The 25,090-nt window shown below is 37.8% G+C and overlaps 1 protein-coding gene across 6 annotated transcripts in view; it reads right to left on the bottom strand.

The window, feature by feature from the left end:
* VAV3 (vav guanine nucleotide exchange factor 3) overlaps positions 1 to 25,090 on the bottom strand; it is a 179,068-nt gene that overhangs the window by 112,702 nt on the left and 41,276 nt on the right. For all 6 annotated transcript variants that reach the window (XM_048947103.1, XM_048947102.1, XM_048947104.1 and 3 more), the window contains one exon: positions 13,246 to 13,362. In XM_048947103.1, the coding sequence (XP_048803060.1) occupies positions 13,246 to 13,305 (60 nt within the window). In that variant the 5' untranslated portion in view covers positions 13,306 to 13,362. The remainder of the gene's footprint in view (positions 1 to 13,245; positions 13,363 to 25,090) is intronic.

A 25,090-nucleotide genomic window follows, 5' to 3' on the forward strand; every position in this document is an offset into this window, starting at 1 on the left:
ATCAGATGCAAGAGGAAGCAAACAAAACCACACTTCAAAATTCCTTCTAATATGACTGAAATGATAAAAGACCACATGATATTCAAATTCTAACAGACGTACAAGAAGAGAGGAAGCTGAAGTGCAGGATTTCCAACCTAGTTCTAATTCTTCTCTTGCATGTAGTGAGTACTTATCAGGTAGGCAGAAAATTTTGAAGGAATATTTAAATAAGCACAAGAATAACAAGACCAGTCTCCTGGTCAAAAGTAAGAGACAAAACAAGATTGGGAAAACTAACCTGAAATGCAGAAATGGGAGGCCCAAAAACCACTTGAGAGATGGACATACAGCAGCCTTCAAAGCAAAGAGATGAGAGGAGCTAAGCATGAAGGTGGTGAAGGAGACATGGCAGTGATGAAGAGCTAACAGTAACTATAAAGGGAAAACAAATTTAAAAATTATGTGATGAGAGTATAAAGAAGAAACATTGACGCAGGTTGAGCTCATTATGGATAAGCCTGGAGCAAGGACAGACAGCATGAGGCAGTACTAAGAGCCAAGCATGAAGGACAGAAATGGGTGGCTTTGCAGGTCTCAGCAGTGAGCCCTCAAGCAAAGGCTTTCTGTACTCCACTGCCCTCCTCCTGAATCTTATCCCTCATCTCTCCCCATTCTGACTTCAGTATAGAAAGGTAAAGCAGCTTGTAGGCCTTAAAAACCAACTCATGCTAACAAACCTACTGTGAAGCTATGAACAGGAGAGTATCAAAACAGATTCTCCTGTTCATGTCCTACACTTCTGAACCAGTCCCACAGTGGGGAAAGGAAGGTACAATTATTGCTTTGCTCATGTGAAGTTTTCAAGTAGCACCTTTTCCTAATGTGTAAGAAACTACTACAGGCACAGGTGGTCTATTCTGACTGAACAAAGAAACACTTCCACAGCTGAAACAGACATAAAGAAATCTACAGTTGTTCTGCAATTTGAATAGAAAGGTTCTCATGCACTCCCACTAACTTGGCACCAGCATCAGTATGCTTGCACTGATGAACTGCTGTCTAATCTAATTAATAAATCTTGCCTTTGTATGCATTAAAATCAGTCAGGTTGTGGCTTCTACAGATTCTAAATTTATGCCACCCACATGTAGGTGGCAAATCTCCATTTAAAAAAAAAAAAAATGTAAATGTGAAATATTTTGCAATATTTATCTCATCAAAATGCATACTATGTGTTTTGAATTTGAGGTCTTTCACTGAGTTTTGGGTGATATTATCTAATCCCAAATATCATCGTGATCTCTAACATCTTGTCTTTTATCTGATGCTCTTGGGACAGGGAGGGAAATGAAGTCTGGAATGCTTCAGTTACACCAAAGACAAAAAGCACCCGAATTTCAGTGTGACAATAATGAAGCACCTCTCAGAAGACAGAACAACATCCAAGGAAGAGCAGTTCAGAGCACAACACTCATTATTGGCTCAATGTGCATTCATTCCAAATATTAATGAAATACTAATACAATACTAATACAAATATAAAACATTTAACCTAATTAGCTGAAAGCAGGTTTATACCAACTGGGCCAGTGAAATCTGGTTTTTGGTATTATCATGCTTAAAATGTTTTCTGCCAGAAAATATGCAATTGAAGAAAAAAAAAGCATCTCTTGTGCAGTCTGTAGAGAGCCTCCAAGTTAGCATATGTATAAACAGAGACATCAACACTTCGAAAATGGTATGACAGCATTCTTAATGAGACGTTCTAAGAATTTTCAACAGCTTTACCAAATAATCCTTCCAGACTTGTAATGAAGCTTATCTCTGAGACTAGTTGTTTCCCACAGATAAAAAGGAGCATCTGTGTCCATCCACTGAATTGGATGCTCAAGCTGCCTAAGCTTTTTTCAGGTAGCTCAAGGATTCTATTGGAGCTCTTCCCCAAAAAATAAAAATCAAAACACACCAACAATAAACTCAGGATCATCTCACTCAACAATCTTCAGTATATCAGAACAAGTTTTAAGAGAGGGCAAGTGCTTTAGTCTCAAAAGATATTTGTGTACACTGGACTGTTAGAATAAACTCATGGTGTCCAAGTGGTTACTTAAAATCATGAGAAGCCACACCACTCAAGTATCTTAAATGCAGGAAAGTGCTCTCAACAGGAACATGTACAGCTATTTCTTTTAGAGACTGGCCATTTGGTCCCAACAGCCATAAAATTTCTTATTCGTTACTTGTCTAAGAAAGGAATTTTACAGAAAAACTTATGGATAAAATATTTATTAGCATTACGCCTTTCCCTAATGCCATGATTTACTCAACTAACCTTCAAGAATCATGTTGTGTGAGGTGTCGGCTATGTCACCTCCCAGTAGCTTTATCTAGCCTCAGAGCAGCACCAAAGGTGCACACAGTACCCACAGGGGATATGATGACGCTGCACCTCAAGGCACCCTCGAGAAATCCCTTCCCAGCTGCTGAGGCACAAGCAACAAAGAACAGTGCTGCTTATAGTTGGCACATACCCCAGACTTCCATTGGCTGAGTTGAATTTGCTTGGTCCACAAAAGAATGAAGTCAAGTGATACATAGGGTGAGAAAAGAGTAGGGAAGTATAGAAAATAGCCCCGGAGAGAGCAGTTGCACTTTTCTCTCTGCTTTCTCCAGAAGGGATCCCTCACGCAGCCTCCCAGCCCAAGCCCAAACCCCCTGCATGCCAAGACCCCATCCCCCTGCCAGGCACAGCAGGGAGCAGGCATTTCACACTCCTGTCCCACATATGGAGGGAATGACCCTCCTAACAACACAGCTTTAAGCATCAGCTCAATATATATCAGTGTGTGTCTTCCATAAAGTCTCAGCTCAATATTTTATAGCACATGTGGTATTGGCAAGCACAGCTGAACACAGTTGGTACTACAAATTGCAGTATTACATGAAAATAATATCAGCTACAGGAAGACTACTTTCTTTTTACCTAGCATCAGGAAACAAAGAGCTACACAGTGTGCTACTGGGGAAATCGGCAGCATCTCTGCTCAGCACTTGAAACCACATTGACAACAGCTTGCCTCTGAGAAGGCTGAATAGGAAGCTGTGGAAAAGCCCCCATTCCCCAACAGCAATCTACATTCCGTTTTTTGCTCCGTCTCACCAAAGCATGGGCAGTAAATCCTCTCTTAAATGTCATTTACATATTTTGGTAAAAACTCAGTTATGGAGCGCAATGAAACACTCAGCAAGCATCAATTAGCTACTGCAGGAAAAAAACATCATGTACTTCCACAATGTCATTGACGCATTTTTGCTCAAATCAGTTCTAATTTAAAAGCACTTTGAATCTTTCAGCATCTTAAATTAACCATGAAGTAGAATTTTGGAGAATTAAATATATTTATGGGAGCTAGCCCTCAAGCAGCTATGCAGCATAATTCTGCCCAGTGTCCCTTGCATATTCACTGAAGAAAATAGCTTTCAGTTAAATATCACTTTCAGATACAGTGAGACCCATAGGAACTCAGTTTAAATCAGGAATTTTATTTCACTTCATTTCAAAGTTAAAAGTTGCATATGAAATACGCTTGGAATAGCACTTTCAAGAACTCAGATACACATTTGTCAGCAACTCAGCATCTCAGCACACTGTACAACGTGCCTATGTTGCTACTTCATATCACAGACTCTCTAAAGGAAGGTTTAAAGACATATGCTAGCAAATTGTAACCAATGAGGGGAAACACAGGATTTGATTCAATTGCAGAGGTTAGCAAGAGCTGAAGTGTCACCACTTAATTTCATTTCCATTAACAGTATTATAATTTCTTCTGTACTGTTACTTTCCAGTTAACTGCTATCACAATTTGTAACTGTAAACAGGTTGAACTTCATCAACAAATATACTCATCAGAATATTTTTGCACTGATTTCATTACTGAATGGTTATTTCAGAAATTAAATCCTCATTTTTCAATTAGTAGTGTTTCATTTTAGAAGTCTGCTCAATATAACTCGTCCAAACAAACCTCATTATTCACATTGGAATATGAAGTACTTTCTTTTATCATTTCTATCTGAAAACAGCCACAGTTTCGGCATAGGAACCAAGAACTTTTTCTCAGCACCAAGGTGCCATCACCTTCGTCTGCCTGTCCTAGCACCAAAAACTCCCTTTCATTCTTCTACTTGCCTCTATACGTTCCCCTTTCCAACTCTTGATGTTTTTATTTATAGCTATGGTACTCACAGAAAATGTGATTACCAACATTAAAGACCCAAAAGGCTATAACTCAAAGCAAAGCCATGGCACAAGGCATTGCAGCTTCAGGTCACTCAGCCTGGCAAATAAACCTCTTGTGTCAATGGAAACAATCTTCAGAGTCCCAAAGCACCATGAGTGATGCCTCACCAGACAACACGCCCCTGTCCCCATGCCAAGCCTTCCACCTACACAGGTGCTGGCAGCCCCAGGGCTGAGGGTGCAGAGCAGATGAGGATAGCAAAATGAGTGCTTTTTGAGCAGGTGCTGAACAGGGAGCAGTTGTGGGAAGGAGCCTGCTGCCGCAAGCTCCAGGCCATTCCTGAGCACTAAGCACCTTCAGCTGCGCAGGGTCTCACATCAGATGACTTTCCTTCTACTTCTTCCCTCCAGCATGCTTTAAGAACCTCTTTTGCTTGAGGACTGAGCAAAGCAAACATCCTACTGATCCACATGGCCCAGCAGCTTATTTGCTATTTATTTGTTATTTTCTCTGCTCCAAAATCAATCAGCCTTTTGGAACATTTTCTTCTTAAACCTTTACCAGCTTCTGCAAGAATGGCACATTCCCTTCTCATCATGATTTGATAATCAAACAGGCTAAGATAGTGCCAGGCACACCTAATTCTACAGCAGCTGGCAAGTTTGCTGTATGTTTCTGCTGTGACATTATTTGACCAAAAAAGAAATCCCTCTCCTGAAATCAACCTCACGTTTGCACAGAAAGACACAGAAGTTTTCATAGCAAGGTAGTCTTTGTGACCAAGCAGATAAAAGCTTAAATTCATAAATACATTCAATCCACTGACATTTATTCACCACAATGTATGTGCCAGAATGAAAACAAACAGAACAGACTTCTTTATTACCAAACACCTCCCTAACCCTGCCACCAGCAGGCTAAGAGCTCTCTAACACACACTGCAAACACTTCTCACTGATTTAATATCTACTTCCAACTTATGAAATTCTCAAATGCTGTTTCTTGCTGCAAACCACTCATTGTGGGTTTCACTTTCTATTGAAAATGGGCAGAAACAGCAGTAAATTAAACTATACCAACGAAACTAGCACAGCATCCTCGAGACCAAACAAACACAGAGTTTATAATACAGAAAAACAACTGTTTTTGAAAATATACTGTTATTTGGAACTTTTCACCAGATTTCACTTTTGCTTTTCATAGCAGAATAAAAAAAAAAAAACTGTGTAAAGAGATAAGATGCTCATCCCCTCCCCTGCACTCTACAGAAGAGGGAGTTTCCACAAACCAAGCACATAGCATATTACACACAGCTCACTACCAGCTCCCAGGTTTGATCACACAATGGTCTGCAGTTACACCTGGAGAATGGTTGCATGTTCTTGAGTAACTCTGCACAGGAAACCCTGAATAGTACAACAGAGGTCTGAAGCCACACCATTTCCCTCTACCCTGCAATTTCAGCTGCTCAGGTAGCAATCAAAACTGCAGCCGAAATTTTTCTCTGACTAAAAGGAAAAATTTAGCTACTTTAAATTATTCCAAAGAAAAATATGAGAACAAACAAACTTAATTACATTTTCTCTAACTCATTTGCTAATATATTGGAATAGAGCAAAGAAAAGTAGCAGTTTCATTATTTTAAAACCAAGCAGAGACAAATATATCAGGTTAACTGAAACACTGTCATCATCATTAATGCATATAACAAAAATGTTTTAGTAAGCAGTATAGGGACTAATAATTATTTCAAATTGCTTATTCCTGAATGTCATTTTTTTTCCTGCTTCTTTCCCTCAGCCTTAGACTTTTATCAAGATACAGCTATACTAGTGAAGAAGGTGTTCTAGGTAATGCAAAGTGCTGCACGTCAGTCTTCCCCTGACAAAAGACTAGGCATAGGGGAACTGTGCATTAGGAAGAACAGTTTACCAGTATCTTAGTAATTAAGCTAAATGTTGTAATCACAACTCCTCAAGGAAGCAACAGTAAACTGAATCTTTCCTTACATAAATCCTATACTTCTCATCTTAAAGAAGGTGTCCAATTTATTACTATTTTTGAATAAGCATCTGACTGTATTTTTAATATAATCTTGAAAAATATATCTCAAGATAAATATGTAAGACTTTCTCAGATTATCCTCTATGGCCTTCATTAAAATCTTAATAAAACACATGGACCCAGACTGCATCAAAGCAGTTCTGAAGCTAGAAAGCAGTAGTAAAAGTGGTGGAAAAGAAAAATAAAACCAAGAAGGACCAAAACCAAGAAGGGTCCAAAAAACATGAGAAGTGCTAACACATAACTTGCAGACCTGAATGAACACCATTACAGTAAACATAGCATAAGCAAACAAATAATGAATAGACATTCCTTAAATGTAGTGGAATGCATAATTTTCAATAAGAACAACAGATAACATGTTTGATCAGCATGTAAACACTTTATCAACACTGAAGCACATCATATAGCCTGCTGTTCCCTAATAACCAGGAGACATTCTATTGCTTGAATACAGCAGGCAGGCCCACAGATCATCCTTGACCTGTAAATATTCAGATACCATAACCAAAATTGTTCTGTCACTTCACCTTTTACCATAATCTAATAGTAATAGCAGCCTGCTTCTTCAGCTACAAGAGCAGCCAAGTGAGTAAATAGACTCTACTTCAGCCCTCATGGTTCAATTAAACATTGATTTTAATATGACTATTATAAGCAGACAGAAAGTACAGTACAAACCACTTAAAGTTCTCTCCCTAGAAATATTAATGCAAACTCTGAGACAAAGCAAAGTCTGAATTTGATGTTCAGGTCTTGTCTCATAATCTAAAAAAGGTTGTGCAGTAAAACATGTCAGAACATGCTGTTATAGAAAAATAAGCTTATAAGTGAACACAGATTTAGACCTCAAGCTGAGAGTACCTTAAAAAAGAAAATTTAAAACAAACCCTAAAGTCAGTGCAAAGCCTAGCAGCCTGTCATGATGTAAATGAAATTAAAATAGGAAAACACCCAGGCAGTTTTGGTAGAAATAACTTTTAATAGTAAAACAGTCATGATTAATATTACGTCACTGAAAGTCTTAGTATTCATAGCTTTATGGGTCTGATGAAGTCTTCCTTAGAGAGATTGTAGGGAATTAATCAGAGAACTTGAAAAAAATGACCTACTGGGTTTACCTACTCTCTGGATAGGGAAATAAAATGCTGATGTGCAACAGACAAATTTCCCCAGAGCCTAGAACATATAGTGATATCAAGTTCCCTCTCCGTTTCATCACTTCCAAAACACAAACAGAATGAATAGGGTATTAAAGTTTTAAAAAAATGAAGACATCAAACTTTTTCCTTCATTACATAGTAATGGTATTTCAACTTGGAAATAATACCTACAAGCAGACATGACACACATCAGCTGAAAGCAAACATTCCCTGCTCAGAAGAGGCAGAGGGTCATTGAGAAAAAGAGCAAATTGTTTAGGTCTGAAACTGTTGCCCTACTTCAGGCTCTAACCTGAATATTTAAAATTTGCATCTCTGATGATGAAAGTAGAAACACAGTGATCTGAAGACATGGCCCAAGTCTTTTAATGTTCACTGGCTACTTCATCTTCCATGCTGAATCTGAAGTCTGAATGATCAGCAGTCCAAAGTAACTGCAATAACCCTATTCTATCTGTTTCTAGAGACATAATTTTATCTTCATGTCCTTTAAAAACCTCAAAATCCCAGAGCAGCAAGAGGAACAAGTAGAGAGCCCAGGCATCAAGTAGGAGAATCTAGGTCGAAACAGGAGAGGGATTCTCTTAGAAATGAAAAGTATAAATACGATACAGCACAGAACAGCTTATAAAGGCAGTCCTTCAACTTCTCCACTTCTCCATCTGCTCTGCTATACGTATAGACAACTGCGACGCTCCTTCCCATAAGCCTAGTTACTTGATGCTTTGCAGAAGAGGGAAAAAGCAAAACAAAGTGTTTCCCACCATTTTAGAGGGTGAACAATGCCTCTAACAGAGGATATAAAAGAAAAAAACGCTTTCAAGTCCATCTGGATTTGAACTAGAAGCCACTCACCTGCTTTTATCTATGGTTTTTAGTTGTGTTTGTGTGAACAGTGATAAATTCATTAGGTGCATGGTTTAGTTGTCCATTTCATCATCAACTTGCAGTTACTGAAAAGCTTGTTTTGCAAGTTTCACAGAGAATGAATTCTTTATTTAAAATTAAGGTTCAAAAGCATTTCTATGTACAAATGTCTGAGATGACAAAAATCTTAAACACTGTTAAGTCTACCGAAGCTGTCCTCTTTTCTTTCTCCAATACTTTTTCTGCCCTAGAGGAGCATGTGCTACCAGAATTCAATAAAAGGAGATCTGTGTCTACAGGGTATGTGAATAACATTGCACAACATTTGGGTTTCAAGTAGCATTTTGGTAAGATGACTATGGCAACAGAGAGCCATCCCTAGAGGTGTTCCAGAATAGTGGAGACATGGCACTCAGGAACACGTTTCAGTGGCATGGCAGGGATAGGTTGGCAGTTGGACTTGATGATCTTAAAGTTCTTTTCCCAACCTTAATGATTTTATGGTTGAATGAAATGTGCTCAATTTCATTCTTTCATGTTAGCAGTTCCTCGTTAATCTTGACTTTCCCAAGCCTGCTCATGTTTGCTGAGAAATCTAAGCAAAGTCTATTTCATGTAAGAAGTCATAATGTCTCCAGATATTCCCCCCAAAAAAATCTCAAGCGCTATCTAAATGAGAATATTTTTTATTAGTGATCAAATACTTGTGGTATGTTTAATGCTTAATGCTTTATGCTTTATGATGTGGTCAAAAATAAAGATTATCATTACCATTTTCATCAACTGGAAGCAAATGCTGTAGCTTGAAAAAGTAATGACAGACTTTTAAGTAACTAATGAAGACTAATTTGGAAAGATCAGTGAGGTAGTCGTCCACTTGTATTCTGCTACAAGAACATGCAAGAGCATAATCCTGAAATATTCAGATTTAAGTGTACAAGCTAATGTAGAAGCTATAAACTCAGCTGATAGTTCTAGATTCATTGAAGTTTCATGTCTAGCAAGTAGTATTGGTCATCACCAAAGAGCTCATATAACAGAAATTGTTACTGATACATACAGTGAATTTATCTAGTGTTTGCAATGGTATCACAACAATAGTATTTTCTTACTCATTTTAACCATTTCTGTGAAGAAAGCTGAAACTTGACTATGCCTTTCTTTCTTCATGCTTTCACTTCACAAGTATGCCTTGAAGAACTTCATCAAGTGCCATTCATTCCAAATCAGTTCATATCACCTGAGAACTTGACAGCATTAAAACAGAACAGTTGTAGAGTTGGTTTATTGAGCAAACACTGAGTTTTTGTTTTTTTTTTGTTTTGTTTTTTTTTTTTTAATTCCATCAATTGAGAACTCAGAAAGTGAAGATACTGAGCTCAGGTTTGGAGCAATCGTCTCATTTTCATCAGCTCATTTCTCATTTCCTATTGTAGGTTTCATTATCTTTACAAAAATACGGCGTCTTGACATGCTCCCTAATATTTGGCAGTTTTATCATGACTATTGGGGTTAATGAAATGTGAAACAATTGGACTTAATCTCAAATATTTCTGTTAATTGAAGATTTCTTCAGTATTTTTCCTCCTCTCTCTTCCTGGAAAGGTATGTAAGTTGTTATGACAACTATTGCTCTTTGTTGTGTTGATTTTGGTGTGCACAACTCACGCACATCTGCCTGATCTTCCCAGAATCTGCTAAACCTGAGGGAATACTAACATACCAGGGTCCTCAACTTCTGCATGACTTTCTGCTTCATCATAGCCCAGATTTCCTTTGAGCTAACAGAGCAACTAAAACAATCACAAACTGCATGACCTTAGCATTCAGATTCCATAATTTCACAGAAGTCTCTTGCTTTTACATTAACAAGCTTTTTAAGCTTCACTGAAGAGTTGGCTATACCAGATACTATCCTAAATGCTTTTTAGAGGTGTTTTTCAAAAATTAGGTATTTTATTTGATCAGTAGTAGTTGTATCTGATCACCTTGCTTATTTGGTTTTTTTGTTTGTTTGTTTTTTGTTTTTTGTTTTGCTTAAATCATAATATTGTAGATTATTTCTAAACATCTACTGCAAGTTCCTGCTATTATTTAACCTATTTTGAAAATAAGTCTATTTGTTCCTTACTTCCAGAGTTAAAGAATAAAAACATGTCCATATTAGACGAGTTGAATCATAACAAACACTGCGCTCAGTCACTGCTGACAATATTTAAAAGCACAGTAAACAAAGCTCTTCTCCTGACAATATCTGGACAGCATTTTCTCCACAAGTCCTCTAATACTTCTCCTGAGGCCAGTGAGTGTCTGTTGACATCAACAGGAGCTGGATCTAATCCCAATTCCCATTTCTGCACACAGGAGTTTGAAACTTCTTCAGAGAACGGGGATAACAGCAATTTGTTGTGGCATATTCAACATCACAGGCACTGCAGGAGGAGCATGCAGGGCCCAGAACTGACAGAACAAGCATCAACACTATTTGTTGATTCTGGCACACAGGTATAAAGGAAGAACCTGACAACGTTGTGCTAGTGAAAAATGACTCTCCCGCATGGAATTTGCAATGAAAACACTGTCTGGCACCCCACACGCGTGGGAGGGCATTTCATGCTCTGTCAGGAACTGAACAAGGCAACCATAAAATTTACTGAAGGAAAGGTGGCTGAGCAGGGATGGGTGAGTACTGCAGAATGCAGGGAAAAACAAGGGGGTTTTACAGCTAAAAGAATGGTTTGAGAACCTTCCTGTTTCTGTGTAAGTTATCCCGTCTCTTTTGTAGTCAGTCTAAAAATCAAAAAATCTGTGCTTTCAGGTTTGAAACAGAAGAAAACCCTCATTGTGTAACAGCTGATATCAACAGTCATACAGCACGTATGCACTGATGACATACTCATGGGGTTACCTGCTTTCTACGTGCTGCTGTTTCAGCTTCCGTTCTACTTTCCATAAAGTAACTGCAAACACCCTTCTTAGATTGCTCGGGTTCATCAAAATTATCGTCTCCACCCCCACATGCAGTTGTTACTGCACATGTAATCTCATTAAAGATTACCACACACTATTTTCTTTCAAATTTGTCACAGCATTTTCACCTGGTAGCATTCCAGGAAAGGTGACAACAGCCACTGAACAGTACCAGGAATACAAACTGCCCTGTGTGACAGAATGGCAGCATCAGCATAAAAGCCTCAGGTCTAGTTTTACTGATTTCACTGGACCTAACTTTGCTCTGGGAAAAGAAATAAAACAGTAAATACGTTGAATGGACAACTGATGGGTTTTGATTTTTTGCTGGTGCTTTTAAACCAAATCATTCTACTCACATAAAAACAAGTTTCAAAATGAACTCTGTTAAAAATACAGTTCAGAAACATGTGTCAGAAACACTTGTGCTGGGCTAAATTCAGCCTTAATTCAGAACTTGTTTACTTGCATGCAATTATACAGAAATAATAATTTGCATCACAAAGTATTTCTTCAGAATCAGGCTGTTTTTAAAAACAGACTGGTTATGTTCATGTGGTGGGAAATATGAAATATCTCAGCAATTAATTAGAAGTTACATTCAGATTTGAAGTAAATATTAAGGATATCTGATTGCCTAAATACTTTAATAAAAAAGAAATTGATAGTGTACAAATACAAAAAAAAACAGCAATTAGTTTTCCTTTTGATTGTGCAAGAAGCAGAGGAATTTAAATCTTTAAGGTATGTTATACTCTCAATTTGTAAAAAGAATGCACTTTAACAAATGCTTCCTCTTAAGTACTATTTAAGAGGATGAAAGGTACTCATTATCGCTAAGAAACAAGTCCAATTACCAGATTCCTCTCTCTCTTTTTTTTTTTTAATATTACTAAACAAAGGACTTAAATACCCAGCAGAAGATTCAGTAAAAAATAATTTGATATTTCGGCTATTAGTTTGATATTTTGGTTATTAGTCTTAACTGAAGGTTTTCAAACACACAGTCACTCTGCAGACTTGAATCACGATTGCACTCTTACATTATCTTTACTTCCATATCTGCTTACATAAGTACTTGTTAATGAAAGTATGGGCTCTTCAAAAAAGAAATAATGTTTAAAATACAGTGAATTTGAATAAACAGCTATTTTTTCTGCTACATCATTTTCTGTGGAAATAGGGTAATGATAACCTATGACTCAAAAGCAGAAACCGAAGTTGAACAAAACGTATGCTGGCAATGACGGATCAAACAGATACGTGGGAGGCTGTGAACAATGTACTGGAAAAAGCTTTTATATTTAGAATAACTAGTGATAGGTTTAAAGAAGAATGTATTTCAGGCTGTGCAAATTAGAATAGTCACATTAACCCAATGTAGCTGTATCTGAGCTTTACAGTGGGTTAAAAAAAAAAAAAAGCACCTTGAAAAACTAATTGTCAATAAACAAAATTGATACAGGAAGATATGTGAATGAATTTCAAGCAGTTAAGAAAGAAGAAACATGTTGGGCACCACGTGGTCTTACAATGAAAACACCCAGAGATTCTGATTCCAAAATGTTGTTTGATTTGGTTTTGGTTGTTGTTTCTGTTGATTTTGTTTAAGACAGAAGTGCTTTCGCCACACAGTAGTTGCCCATATTTTGCCGCTTTTGCAAGTTTCTTATACATTTTAACTCGTCATCTTTCAATAAGGTTTTTAACTCTTCCCCTTTCACACCTTCTAAGTTTTCTTACCAGAAATTTCCTCCACTATTTATTAAAACCTCCAATTTCAACTTATTTTATCTGTTTTCCTAATTTTCCCCCTTATTTTTTTTTTTTTTTTTTTCCCTCTAATGGCTGCCCACCCGCAGTTACAACTTCTACATCACACCTACAAAGAAAGACTTATCCTTAAACAGCAAAGCATGAGTTTTATCAGGGTATAATTGCTAAAAGATCCTTACCTTTCCAAAGTCTCTCACATCAAACAAATCGAATGCTTCAAAAAGTTCACTTTTCTTCATCCCAAATATTTCACAACATGCCGAAAGAAAAGTCCTTATGTTCTTCAAGCAAAGAAACTAGGGGAAGGAAAACAAAAACACTAAGCATAAAGCATGACAACCAGCAACTTGTACATCAGCTCTTTGATCACAAATACTGAACAAAATTTGCAGATGCAATTGTTTCTTTTCTAAATCAGCACTTCCACTGTGCTGCGACCTTCTTCTGGTTCTAATTCAGCCATAACATTCCCTGCAGTCACAGAAGCACTAACACAATTCTGCATAGAAATATTTTGTGAATATAAACCATTTTTTTCACGTCAACAAAAATTATAAGATATTAGACATATAATCAGACTAAATTAAATTTACTTTCCAGTTCTATACAGAAAGCAAGACAGAGAACTTAAAAAGAACTTTTGATTTTTAAAAAGAATTAGCTTAATAAAATCACGTTAGTATGAAAAAGCTGAAAAAGTTGTTCTGCATGTACATAAAATTTCTTCTCCTGGTAAGATAAAATCCAGGTTTGAAAGTTTAATGGTCACACACTAAAGACATTATGAATGTATATTCACCATTCACAGGAGGAGACGAAAATGACATGTGAAAAAGTACCTTTCCTTTTATCTACCAGAAATTTAATATCCTCAAGCCACCCTGATTTCTGTACTGAATTCAAAGCCTTCTTTCTTCGCTGTCTTTTTATATGGATGTTAGCTCCATAAAGATGTCACTGCAGATTGTTAAAATCCACTATACAATACAATACTAAACCAAATACAGTATTTATAAGCAAAAATATTTCCAGTGTTCAAGTGAGCTCTTCATATGCATTTTATTAGAACATATAGAACAACTAACTAATAGAACTGAGTTCCTAGAGTTCTCCATGTTACAGTGGATTCATAACAATATGGATTATTTACATTGGGACTGATTTTAGCATTGCTGTATGTTCCCGCTTAACACTGTTTACATGAAAACAATATTTTTGAAATTAATACAGAGCAGGTGTCACAACCACATGGATCCCGAGTGCCCAGTAAGATTCAAACTGCTCACTCAGTCAAAATACCTTATTACATTACTTTCAGCCTGAGACAAGAAAATACCAATTTAATAGGGAGCCTGACTTCACGTCTTACAGCTAACCAGAAAGACTAAGGAAAAAGCAGCACACCTGGTAGAACAGGCCGATTACATGCACAAATTCAAGAACAGAAGTCTAGAGCAGACAACTTCAGTGGTCGAGGGCATCAATACGCAGCACGACCCCACAGTCTCACTGCTGAGTGCCACTAAAGCCATCACAGGAGCTCCCAGCAAGGTACCTGCAACAAGCCCTAAGTGGCAACTGACAACACGTACACCAAGTCCGAGGGCCTGCAGGTGGACACGCTGGTACTGCAGCCTCAAGCCAGCCCACGGCCTCCCCACACACCCAGCTGCGTGGCCTGACGTGCTGCACAGCTACACTAGGCTGCATCGTGCTGCACAGACAGCAGGGCTGCTTGGTGAGCGTGCTGTGCTCATGTTCGCCTGCAGTTACAAATACTGAAATATGAGAGTGTGCCTAGATTTCTTAGTCAACACCACAACCTTCTCTCATTTCACAGAAATTATGATTTTCAAGTTTAAAATTATTTAGAAGATAGAGCCTGCTAACAGGCTCCTTCATATGCCTTCACTCTCATCCTGCAAGAAAGCACCAGAAGACTGGTTTAACAAAGTGATTATTGGTTTTTGTTTTCTGTTTTCTTTCTTAAGTTTTTTTTTTTTTAAATCACCATCCTGAAAGCCATCAAGGTCTACTAAGTTTGTCCATGCAGAGTACAGTCTTATTAATGATTTAACCACAGTCAATTTCTTGCCGTTGCCAGTTTTAATACTCACTGAAAAACTCAGAATTCCCTTCTTTCCCTCTAGAAAGTGCTGAGTTTAGATCAGGGATGATAAGCTCTCACATAAAAACAGCTCACAGCTGCATTAAGTTGCTTACCTTTAGAAAGAGAACCAGAAGTTAAGGGGAGAGACAGGAGCTGTCACAGACCTGAAACCTGGCCTAGATTTGGCTGAATTATTTCCATAAATTGCATTTGTTTTTTTTAAGGTAGATGAAACTGCTTGCATATCAGCAGGCATGCACAAAAGAAAACGCTCTTTCCATTCTGCAAAACTTCTCCAAGTTCTCCCAGCAGAGAATAAAAGGTAAATATGGCAGTATTTTGTCCAAAACTGCGTATCAGTCATTTCAAACTGGAGAGGAATATTGTGAAACTAAGTTTCCCTAGCCCTCTGTTCTTAGAAGAAAAGGTTAAAGCATTTGCACTTCAAGTAAGAAATGTAATCCTTATGCACGTTCTAACAGAAACCAGAGGATTCTTATCCACACTCCCCACCTCAAACTATTTGGGAGTTTTGTTTTTTTTTTTGTTTTGTTTTGTTTTGTTTTTTTAATACTCGCTTATTCATTAAGTGTCAAAGTGCACTTAATATACATCATGTGTTAAACAGGCTCAATGTAATTATAATCCAATATTTAAGAACCATAAGACAACACTGCAGTTATATTGCTTGTCTTGTACGATCCAGAAACCACGCACTAAGCGTTTGTCAAACCTATCCACACTTGGGACTGGACCACATCATCAATTACAGACTGCCAAATGGTGCCTTTAACAGAACAGGCCTCCAGACAATACAGACTAACCCCTACCCATTCATAGGAAGCCTAATGAGTTTAGCAAGGCAGCTAATGATTTAGTAACCAATTTTCTCTTGCGAAACTGAAAATGAAAGGTTTATTTCTGAATTACGCTAACCACAGTAGCTACCTGGATGTAATTCAGACTACTAAAACCAAAAGCTGTTTACATTACATGCATACAGTTTTCAGAAGAGCACGCAAGTAAGAAAACTCTTTTTTTTTTTTTTTTTTTTTTAAAAACAAAGAACTAGCTATCCACTGCTTATATTTTGTAAAAGTCAATTAAATTATCCAGAAAACTTCCAGAAAGATTTCGAAAACATCACTATAATCACCTAAAGAAACCGTTTTCTCACTGAAAACAAAGATTTTTATTCACTGTGGTTTTTGTACAGCAAATTAGTAAAAGAAACCTCAAAATTAAGAAAGAGCACACACCTAAAGCTGAGGAAGTTCTCTAAAAGACAACCCTCTTTGCCAGCAATGAGAATGCAGCACCAGTCTGCAGTCCGTCAGTAACAAGAATGGTCCTGAGGATATTTGGAAACTTACTACATTTTTTTGTTTGTTTCTTTTAGAAACAAAAACATTATGCTTTGGTACACCACAGGGAGATCAAAGGAATGAGCAGTTCTTGTACAGGTGTAAAGAGAGCTAAATGTCTCCCATTTGGACTGAGCTCTCCTCTCCTCCACAGGAAGCATCATCTTTCAGTACAAGAACTGGTTTCTCTTCATTATTTTGAGACGTACACTTTAGGACACCACAGTCTAGAATTCTTGATACATGGATCAGTCAAAAAACTGCAGCAGGATAATGGAAGACACAATACTAAAACACTTACACTAGTGAAAAATAAAGCTCCTGTCTGGCTCTGCTACAGGTAAATCATGAGAGGAGAGCACGCTGAGCACCCAGATACAGACTTCAAAAATCACCATCCTCTGGGGATGGCCAGTGCCCTGAAAACGCATGGACAAGTGTGATAGCTCCACCCATCCCTGCCATTTTCTGTGCAGCAATGGATGCTGAACACAGACAGCTTCACAGGATTTCCTCTTTGGCACTAAGCTTGGAGAAATAGCATCACAAAGTATATTTAGTATACTGATGGTGGGGGGAAAAAAAATCATTTCATAATGCATGCTAGTTTTGCTCCACTTTCAATATTAACATCCACAGATTACCAAGATATTTATAAAGCAGTCCCAGACGTGCCACCAAACAGGTACTTACACTTCTGCCAGCAGATCATGTTGTTATTGCTGGTGCTGCTGACATGTTACAACTCCTGCAATGAGGCTTTTTTATAAAACAGATTAGAGCACTATGGCTTCTGGTCCATCCTGCTCAGAGTTTAATTCCCTAGCAGGTATTAAGACAATATTTATTGAAATGAAGAACAAGTTTGAGAAAAAATAAAAAACAAAACTAACATCAAAAGATGGAGCTATTGTTTACATGTTTGATAATGTATTTGTATGAACATAAATTGGAACTGAGCAGATAAACCAAATTATACTCAATTCCCCACAAAAACTATGCTTTCTGCTATGACATTCGCTATTTGACACAAAAATAAACATTTGCTTGAGGCTTTGTCAACATAGCGCGTTGTTATGAATACTGACAGAAATGTATAGAAATTCTTCACAAAAGAAACTGAATAGAAATGACTAATTAGACACAAAAAGCACAGGCAGGACTATCACTGCCCAGAGGAAGATAGATTTCTCTAGCCAGGCTTCTAATGAAGTGAAAGACTAAATGCAAACAAACAAACAACAACAACAACAAAAAAAAAAAAATTCCATATACTGTCTATTACTATAGTCTTCAAGGTATTTCCCAGAGAATATATTCTTGCACTGAACTACTTCAATAGAATTAAACTCTGTTAGTAGTTAGACCGTGCTCTGTACCTAGACATAGCTTCTGTACTAAAAGTGCTCCTAAGGGAGTTCAGAGACCAACATAAAGAGTATTGAAGATGAAATTCTACCGTTAGACATTCACATGGAACTGCAACACAGCAATATCACTCAAGCAAGTGAAAACCTAAAGGCCATGAAAAAAAACATTTAGAGAGAAAGGCATTTTCATTATACTCCAACATCTTTCCCAAGTTCCTAATTACTAGGAGTGGAAAAACCAGAAATTGGTATTTATTTCAACTCCATCTCCATTTTATTATACAATTCGGTTACAATAAACTTCAGTAGATATCAACATTCTTGTATTTGTATATGAATCATTAGACATTTATATAGCATGTAGGACAAGCCAGAACAAAGCACTAAGCACAGCATAAACTGAAGATTGAGCCTCTGAGGTGATCTGAAGAAATGCTGAGCTATAAAGGGACATAAAATAGAAAGCAGGGAGCTGCTATTTTTTTGTCAGGAGAAAGGTGAGTTTTTTTCCTCTCCTTTTGAAATTAAGTTCACGAAGTATAACACCAGTATTTCTTAAGCATGCACCAATTCCAGTGTACTCTTTCAGACATCATACCCCTGTTTGCTCCATGCCTGCACCTCCCAGCCTTTGCAACGCTGCGATCACACGCAAAGATGTCATGAGGTTCCCAGAAGCAAGGCTAGTTGTTCTTAGCAGCTAACGTGGAAGAACAATGACAAAAAGAGCAAAGACGATTTTGCTTAGCTAACTGTCCTCTCAATACCCCTTGTCCCCTTTGAGAGGAACAGGACCTGTAAACCAAAATATCGCCTTCCCCCTCCTTCTCTAACAGCACTGCTCTATGAAATACATACACAGCTGCAGCTCCTTGCCTTTGACTCAACAGCCTCATCAGCCACAGGGGCATACCCAAGAAGTGGGGGGGTTTATGTAACAGCAGACATGAGTGACAAAAATAGCTGAGGAAAGGCCAGACATTCAAAGTAAGCATACAAAAGGGAAGTAATCAGATGAGTGAATTTGGCTTCAATTCATGCATCTCAGAAGGCACAATCACATGTGGGTGTGTTTTTTTTTTATTTTGTTAAATTCTGATGTTGCATGCAAGAAAGCACATACAGGGTTATTAAGATGGAAGGTTTTTCTGTCAGTCCTCATTTATAACTCTAACAAAGCAGAGTTAAGCAAGGACAGAAGGCAGAAAAATAAAAGGGAACGGATCATTGCCAGAATACTTTCATGCTCTTCCAAGACCTCAGCACTTAGTGCAGAACATAGGCTCTTGACTTTTCCCGTCCTGAGGATGATGATGACAAAAGATTAGCTGGGAAGATCTCCCTTATTTCCATTCTGTTGCTGTTGCTATATACACATATAAAGAAAATACATATATATTTGGACAGCCATATACAATAAAGGAAAAAAAAAAAAGGTACTCGCAGACAGAGCTGTTCTTATATTGAGGGCTCCTCTTTGCAAGCCAAGCCAGACAGTCCCCCAACACCTGCCATCTAACAGACTGATCCCAAAAGCAGGGTCACCAAAGTAGGCATGTGTTACATCTCTATTAAACTTAACAAATTTTAATACTCATATGATCATTAACATTACTAGGTTCTCAGATAAAGCAGGAGCCCATTGTGGTAACGATGGAATTGCATGTTCAGGGTTAAAAATTCAACAGACGTCGTTCCTGGCTCCTTCACAGATTTCGGCTGCCAAAAAGATTAGATTAGTTCTGCTCTGCCAACAGGAGTAATTATCACTATATGCAGTAAAAATAGCTGTAAGGATTCCCAATGAATGAAGTACAGACACACTGATGAAGTCTTAATTCAGCATCTATTAATGTCTTCTCCTGAGCCAGCAAGAGCAAAAAGGCAATATCAAAGTCAAGAACAAAGATTTAACATTTGTATCGCTCACGTGCCGTTTTCTCATGAAGCTCCCAAGACTTGGAATTCTGCTAAGAGTAAGCAATGCAAAAGAGCCGTAAGGAATTTGAAGACCTAATCAATGCAATAGAATGAGTGCTCCTTTTTTCAGTAAGATATTGAAAGCTAAAAAGTTATCTCCTAAGTTTCTGGGGTTGGAGCATAAGAACACAAGTGAGGATTACTCTGACTCTTAGATGAAATATTAACTTGCAAAAGATCATTAAAAAGAAAAAGAAACTAATAAACACAGGAAGAATCAGTTTTAGGTTCTACATTTGGCCTACTGGTCTGCAAACCATCTCCATTAGTCAGATAATTAATATTTTTAAACCCCTAAACAGGAGCGAACAAGCTAAATGTTAAATACCTCCTAACCTTCACTTTCCAAAAAGGATTGCCAGGAAGTATTTTTAGTTCTGTCACAAAGCAGACATGCTAATAGGGATGCAGGAGACAGCACACTGGGTTCCGAAAAAAGCAGGATCATTAGTAGCATCTATGCAGTTCTTTTTGTATAATCACTTAAGGCAGGAATCATTTTTGGGTAACAAAACATGCAAGACTGGTGCTACTATATCACCATGAGGAATTTTGCTTAGAATTGTGCTTTGAAGAAAAGAGCAGATGTTCCTTAATTCTGACAGTGTGCTTTAATGTGCAGTCTTGCAGACAGAACAGCTAGGGAGATGTGTGGAGTTAAGATGTGGGCATTCTTTGAAGGCCTACACAACACACAGCATGCTGTATGAACTATGAAACATATTAAATTCCTTTGAACCATTGCTAACACAGTACGAATATTAATAACATCTTCTTTATTTGCTCAGTTAATGTAGTAATTAAATATTCATGGAAAAGCTCCTCTTAAAATTCCTGACTACTATTCAATTGTGTCTATTGCATTTTGGCTTGAGTATGGAGTTTAGTTTATGTACATTTGCTCTTCTCTTTGCTTCAAATAAAGAAAACAGAAATTGAAAGTTGAAGAAAAAGCTGAGGAAGCACAAAACATGCCAAGCTTTGCTAGTACTGGTATGGAAGGAAGGGAGGGTAGGAGTAAAACACTCTAGACACTCTGGGCTCCTGACTCTCTCCTTGCCTATGCCAGCACCATGACACCGATTAACAAGCGAGGGCAAAGCAGCATGTAAATTCTGTGTTCCTTATGTCCTTCTACAAGCCATGGAACCAGCAACTTCTAAGTAAACAGTCAACAAAACCTATTCAGCAAATAGCTGCCATGTCCCACAGTGCATACAGGATCAAGCATTGCCACTCTGCCCCAGGAAACCTGCCCTCCTTGGCCTGTTGCAAGTTACAGAATAAAACAGAGCTTTGCGGTAGCACAGTCACAAAACAGACAGGAATTTTTACATCACAGAATCCCAAATGCAGGAATTCCCCAAGTTACAGGTTTAATTAGAAAGAGGCAGGGGTGGGAGCTCAGGACAGTATCCTGTTGTAAATACAAGTTTTTGGGGAGCCCTTTGTTCCCTGCTGGCAAGACTTAACATGTCTATTCCACAGTATCTCATCAAAAAAAAAAAAAAAAAAAAAAAAACCAGTAATTAGAACACTGGATTAAGTATGCAAAGTGCACACAGATTAGCTAAGAGGTTCCTGTGCTTAGTTACCTTTTCAAATGACTAGCCCTAATCCATCTTACCTCCTGAAGCTGTATCCCTGAAAAAAGCAAGAATACTAAGGGAACAGGGAACACAATCCTGAGAAGAGGAAGAATAGGAAGAAAACAGAAGCAAGGAAGTGAAAAGAGGACAACAGGAAATGGAACAGCAAAGGAAGAGAGACAGTGAAACAAAGGTTGAAAGGAAAAAAAAAAATAAAATCAAAATAGGCTAATAGAAAGATCCAGTGAGAAAAACAATTTAACTAATACAAGATTTGTCTCATGTTTAAATCATGGGAAAATATTAAGCAAGTCTAACACAAGGGAACAATATGTTAACATGTGGGTGTTTAAATGCTTCAGGCAAAACTATTTATAAAGCTGCCATTTACAGCGAGATAGTGGTCACCATGAATTGTATTTACAACCCTGACAAGGAAAATGCTTCTGCGAAGAGCAGAAGTGTGAAGGATGCATTTTCATCAGTTCTAACACAGAGTTTCTAATCATTTAAATTTCAGTTTTATTAATGAAACACTAGCAGTCTCATGAAACTGTTCAATAGTTGGAAAAACCTTGAAACCTTTACCTGCATAGAGTATCTAAACATATACAGGAATTTAAAAAGCCTAGAAGATACAGCCTATTTGAAACATTAAATCTACAAAACAAACGGACAATTTCAAAGAAATTAGCACCAATTCTTTCATGACCAATATAGGAAAAAGAAAAAAAGAAAATTATATCTACACTCAAACCACAAAGAATCTTCCAGCTCCAGAGATCTTCACACTGCTACAAAGAACACCCAACACATTTCAGACTTAGTCTGGCACACTAAGATGCTGCTTCCATTGCATTTTCATGTCATTAATTCATAGCTGTGTTTTACTTTTACAAGTCTCTATTGTTAGAAGATGCAGCAGAAGATTTTCATACAAAATTTGCATTTAAGATCCATAGTTCAATTCAGTTCCTTTTTGGAATTACAATCCCTTTCCCAATGCCTCACCTCAATTTAGAATTAAGCCCCCATTGAATTCATCATCCAAACTGAATCTACACTATGGAAGTCATGTTCTAATGCCCTGGATATTCCTACAATGCCAAACCTGGATTCCAGCCACCACATTCCTTTGTGGAGGCTCATAAGATTTTTTTAAAAAATAATTTTAAAACTAGCCTGTACTTGCTCATTCTTTTTCAACTAGTGTCTCCAAACTTTCTATACGTAACACAGATTCAACCTTTATTTTTTACGATTTTAAGAACAAAACATTCAAGCCTGCATGGAAATTCAACAAAATAGAACACTTTTTAAGGGTTAGTAAGCATCTGTTACATTTAAATCTAGTCCTAATAACTCCTACACACTTCTATTTCTTATCAGTGGATCATATTGCTCATGTACTAGGCCTGTGATTTTCAGCATAAAAGAGCAACATTCTCACTTTCATTCATAAGTGTCAACACTTGTGAATCCTGCAACATTTTGAATGCTTTCTTAAATTGCATGAGTAATATTTTCCAGGCTCTTATAACAATGGAATTAACTCCAAGCAAGATCTGAAGACGTAGTTAAGCTCCTTACCAATTACTCAATATGAACATTGCAGTCCTTCATTTTAAAAATCCACTGTTACATTTTTGCTAGTGTGCCATGTCAGGTTCGCAGCATATTAGGCTGCTCCCTACAGTAAGGACAGGTTTTTCAAAACTTGGTGAGCACTTCTCAGGGATTGCCAGCTCAGTAAGTAGAATGGCAAAGCCCAGAAGCCCTAACCATAAACCTGTGTGAATAGTCATGTCTGACAAACTCCAGCAGTAAATTTGCAGGATTGGAAGTGAAAATGCAGTAGACGCCATGAATACTATATATATATGTTTGGTTTTTTTTCTTCTACACATTGTGATATTCTCTGCAGCTTTAATATATTGTTGCAGCACCAAATGTGATCTTTATTGCACTGATGGCCAAAAAGTTTCAATCTCAAAAGTTGAGGAAGAAAACTGAGAGCTCTCAACTTTATCAAACTTGTAATATCTTTGCACGGAGCTCCATTTTACTTATCACGCTGACAAATTCAGTTACATTTGTAACCTTAGCAGTCAATCATTTTCTGCTAACAACATTACCTATTAAAAGCAAATCCAGACTTGGTTTTACTGTTCCTAAATTCTCATGTATTTATCAGACAGAGCAATGGGCACCAGGTACATCATCCTTTTCTGCTCAGCAGTGAAATAAGATGAGCCTGATTAGAGTTCAGCTGAACATGTAACTTGCATTCATCAAACAGGCATCACATGCACCATCTGTACTTCTACCCCCAAGCAAAGATGTTACAGACCATTTTGCCATACCAGTGCCTCAAGTCTCACTCTTGAGCCAAGACTGGGACCAAGACTGAGCTGCTCTTACAACTAAATAATCAAATTGCAGCAGAAAGGAAAACTGCTTTACCCTTTGGGCTCTTCAGGTCTCATATTTCTTCCTGCCCTCCAGAAGGCGAAAGATTTTGTGAAAAATACAAAAGAGCCACAATCTTCAAGCCCCCGTGCAGCTGCTCTGAGGTGGGAGCAGAGATGCAATCATCACCACAGCTTGCTTTCACTCGCCAGTTTTCCCAATCCCTTCCCCAGCATAAGGAAGCACAGGGACCTTCACCCAGACCTCACTGAACTGCAAGAGAACTTGCCACTTGAGTCATCATACACCTGATGAGACTTAACTGATCACAACAGGAAAATGGGAAGCCTGAGGCAAAAAACTCTCTTCAAGATAACACCGAGCAGGTAAAGCAGTTTTAAATTGGAAGCGCTACTCAACAATTTATTTTCTCTGTCAAGGAGATGTAAGCACACAACTGTGCATGGACTGCATGTTTAACCAGCAGCAGTGCTTCCAAGAATGGGTTCTCAAGCATGGAGCGTCACACCTTCACAATCTGCACTAAGTAAAATGCATCATTACTTCAACCTAAAATTGGGAAAAAAGTATGATGCCATTTATTCCATAAATAAATGAATGATCTAAAGCTCTGATACTTTATTTTATACAGCACTGTAAGTTTTTCAGAGAACAAAAGTCATTTGAGTGATTTCTGTGTCTGACTTAATCGATCTGATCTTTTACGGTACTGCATTACCTCAGATGAGCTTTAAAAAACACTTGCAGTGTTAATGACAAAGCTTTTCCAAAATACTTAAAAGCCAATACATAGACCACAATCTGAAGTTTAAGAAGATCTAGCAGACCACACTTACTGAGTAAGATGAAGCAACTTACTCTGAGTCTGCTACCCACCACTTGCACTGGATATCCCTCCAGAAGGATAAGCAACTATTTTCCTCCCTCAGGCCTCTGCCATGACCTCCTCCTACAATGTTTCTTTCCCAAGCTGAAAAATACTTCCTTCTCTGTGGAGCTGTTTTTCACCAGAAAGCATTTGATAGTTTTGAAAAACCCTATTGTCCTTCTCCACACCTTTCTCATTTTCTTACATCCTTTTTAAAACAAAAGGCCACAACTAAGTGACTGTGGATTATACAGAGGATCGCAAAGGCATAATAAGCTGTGATGCATAATGGTATAGTTAATGTTCAGAGGAC

This window comes from Lagopus muta, chromosome 5, assembly GCF_023343835.1.
Source record: "Lagopus muta isolate bLagMut1 chromosome 5, bLagMut1 primary, whole genome shotgun sequence".
Classification (NCBI taxonomy): domain Eukaryota; kingdom Metazoa; phylum Chordata; class Aves; order Galliformes; family Phasianidae; genus Lagopus; species Lagopus muta.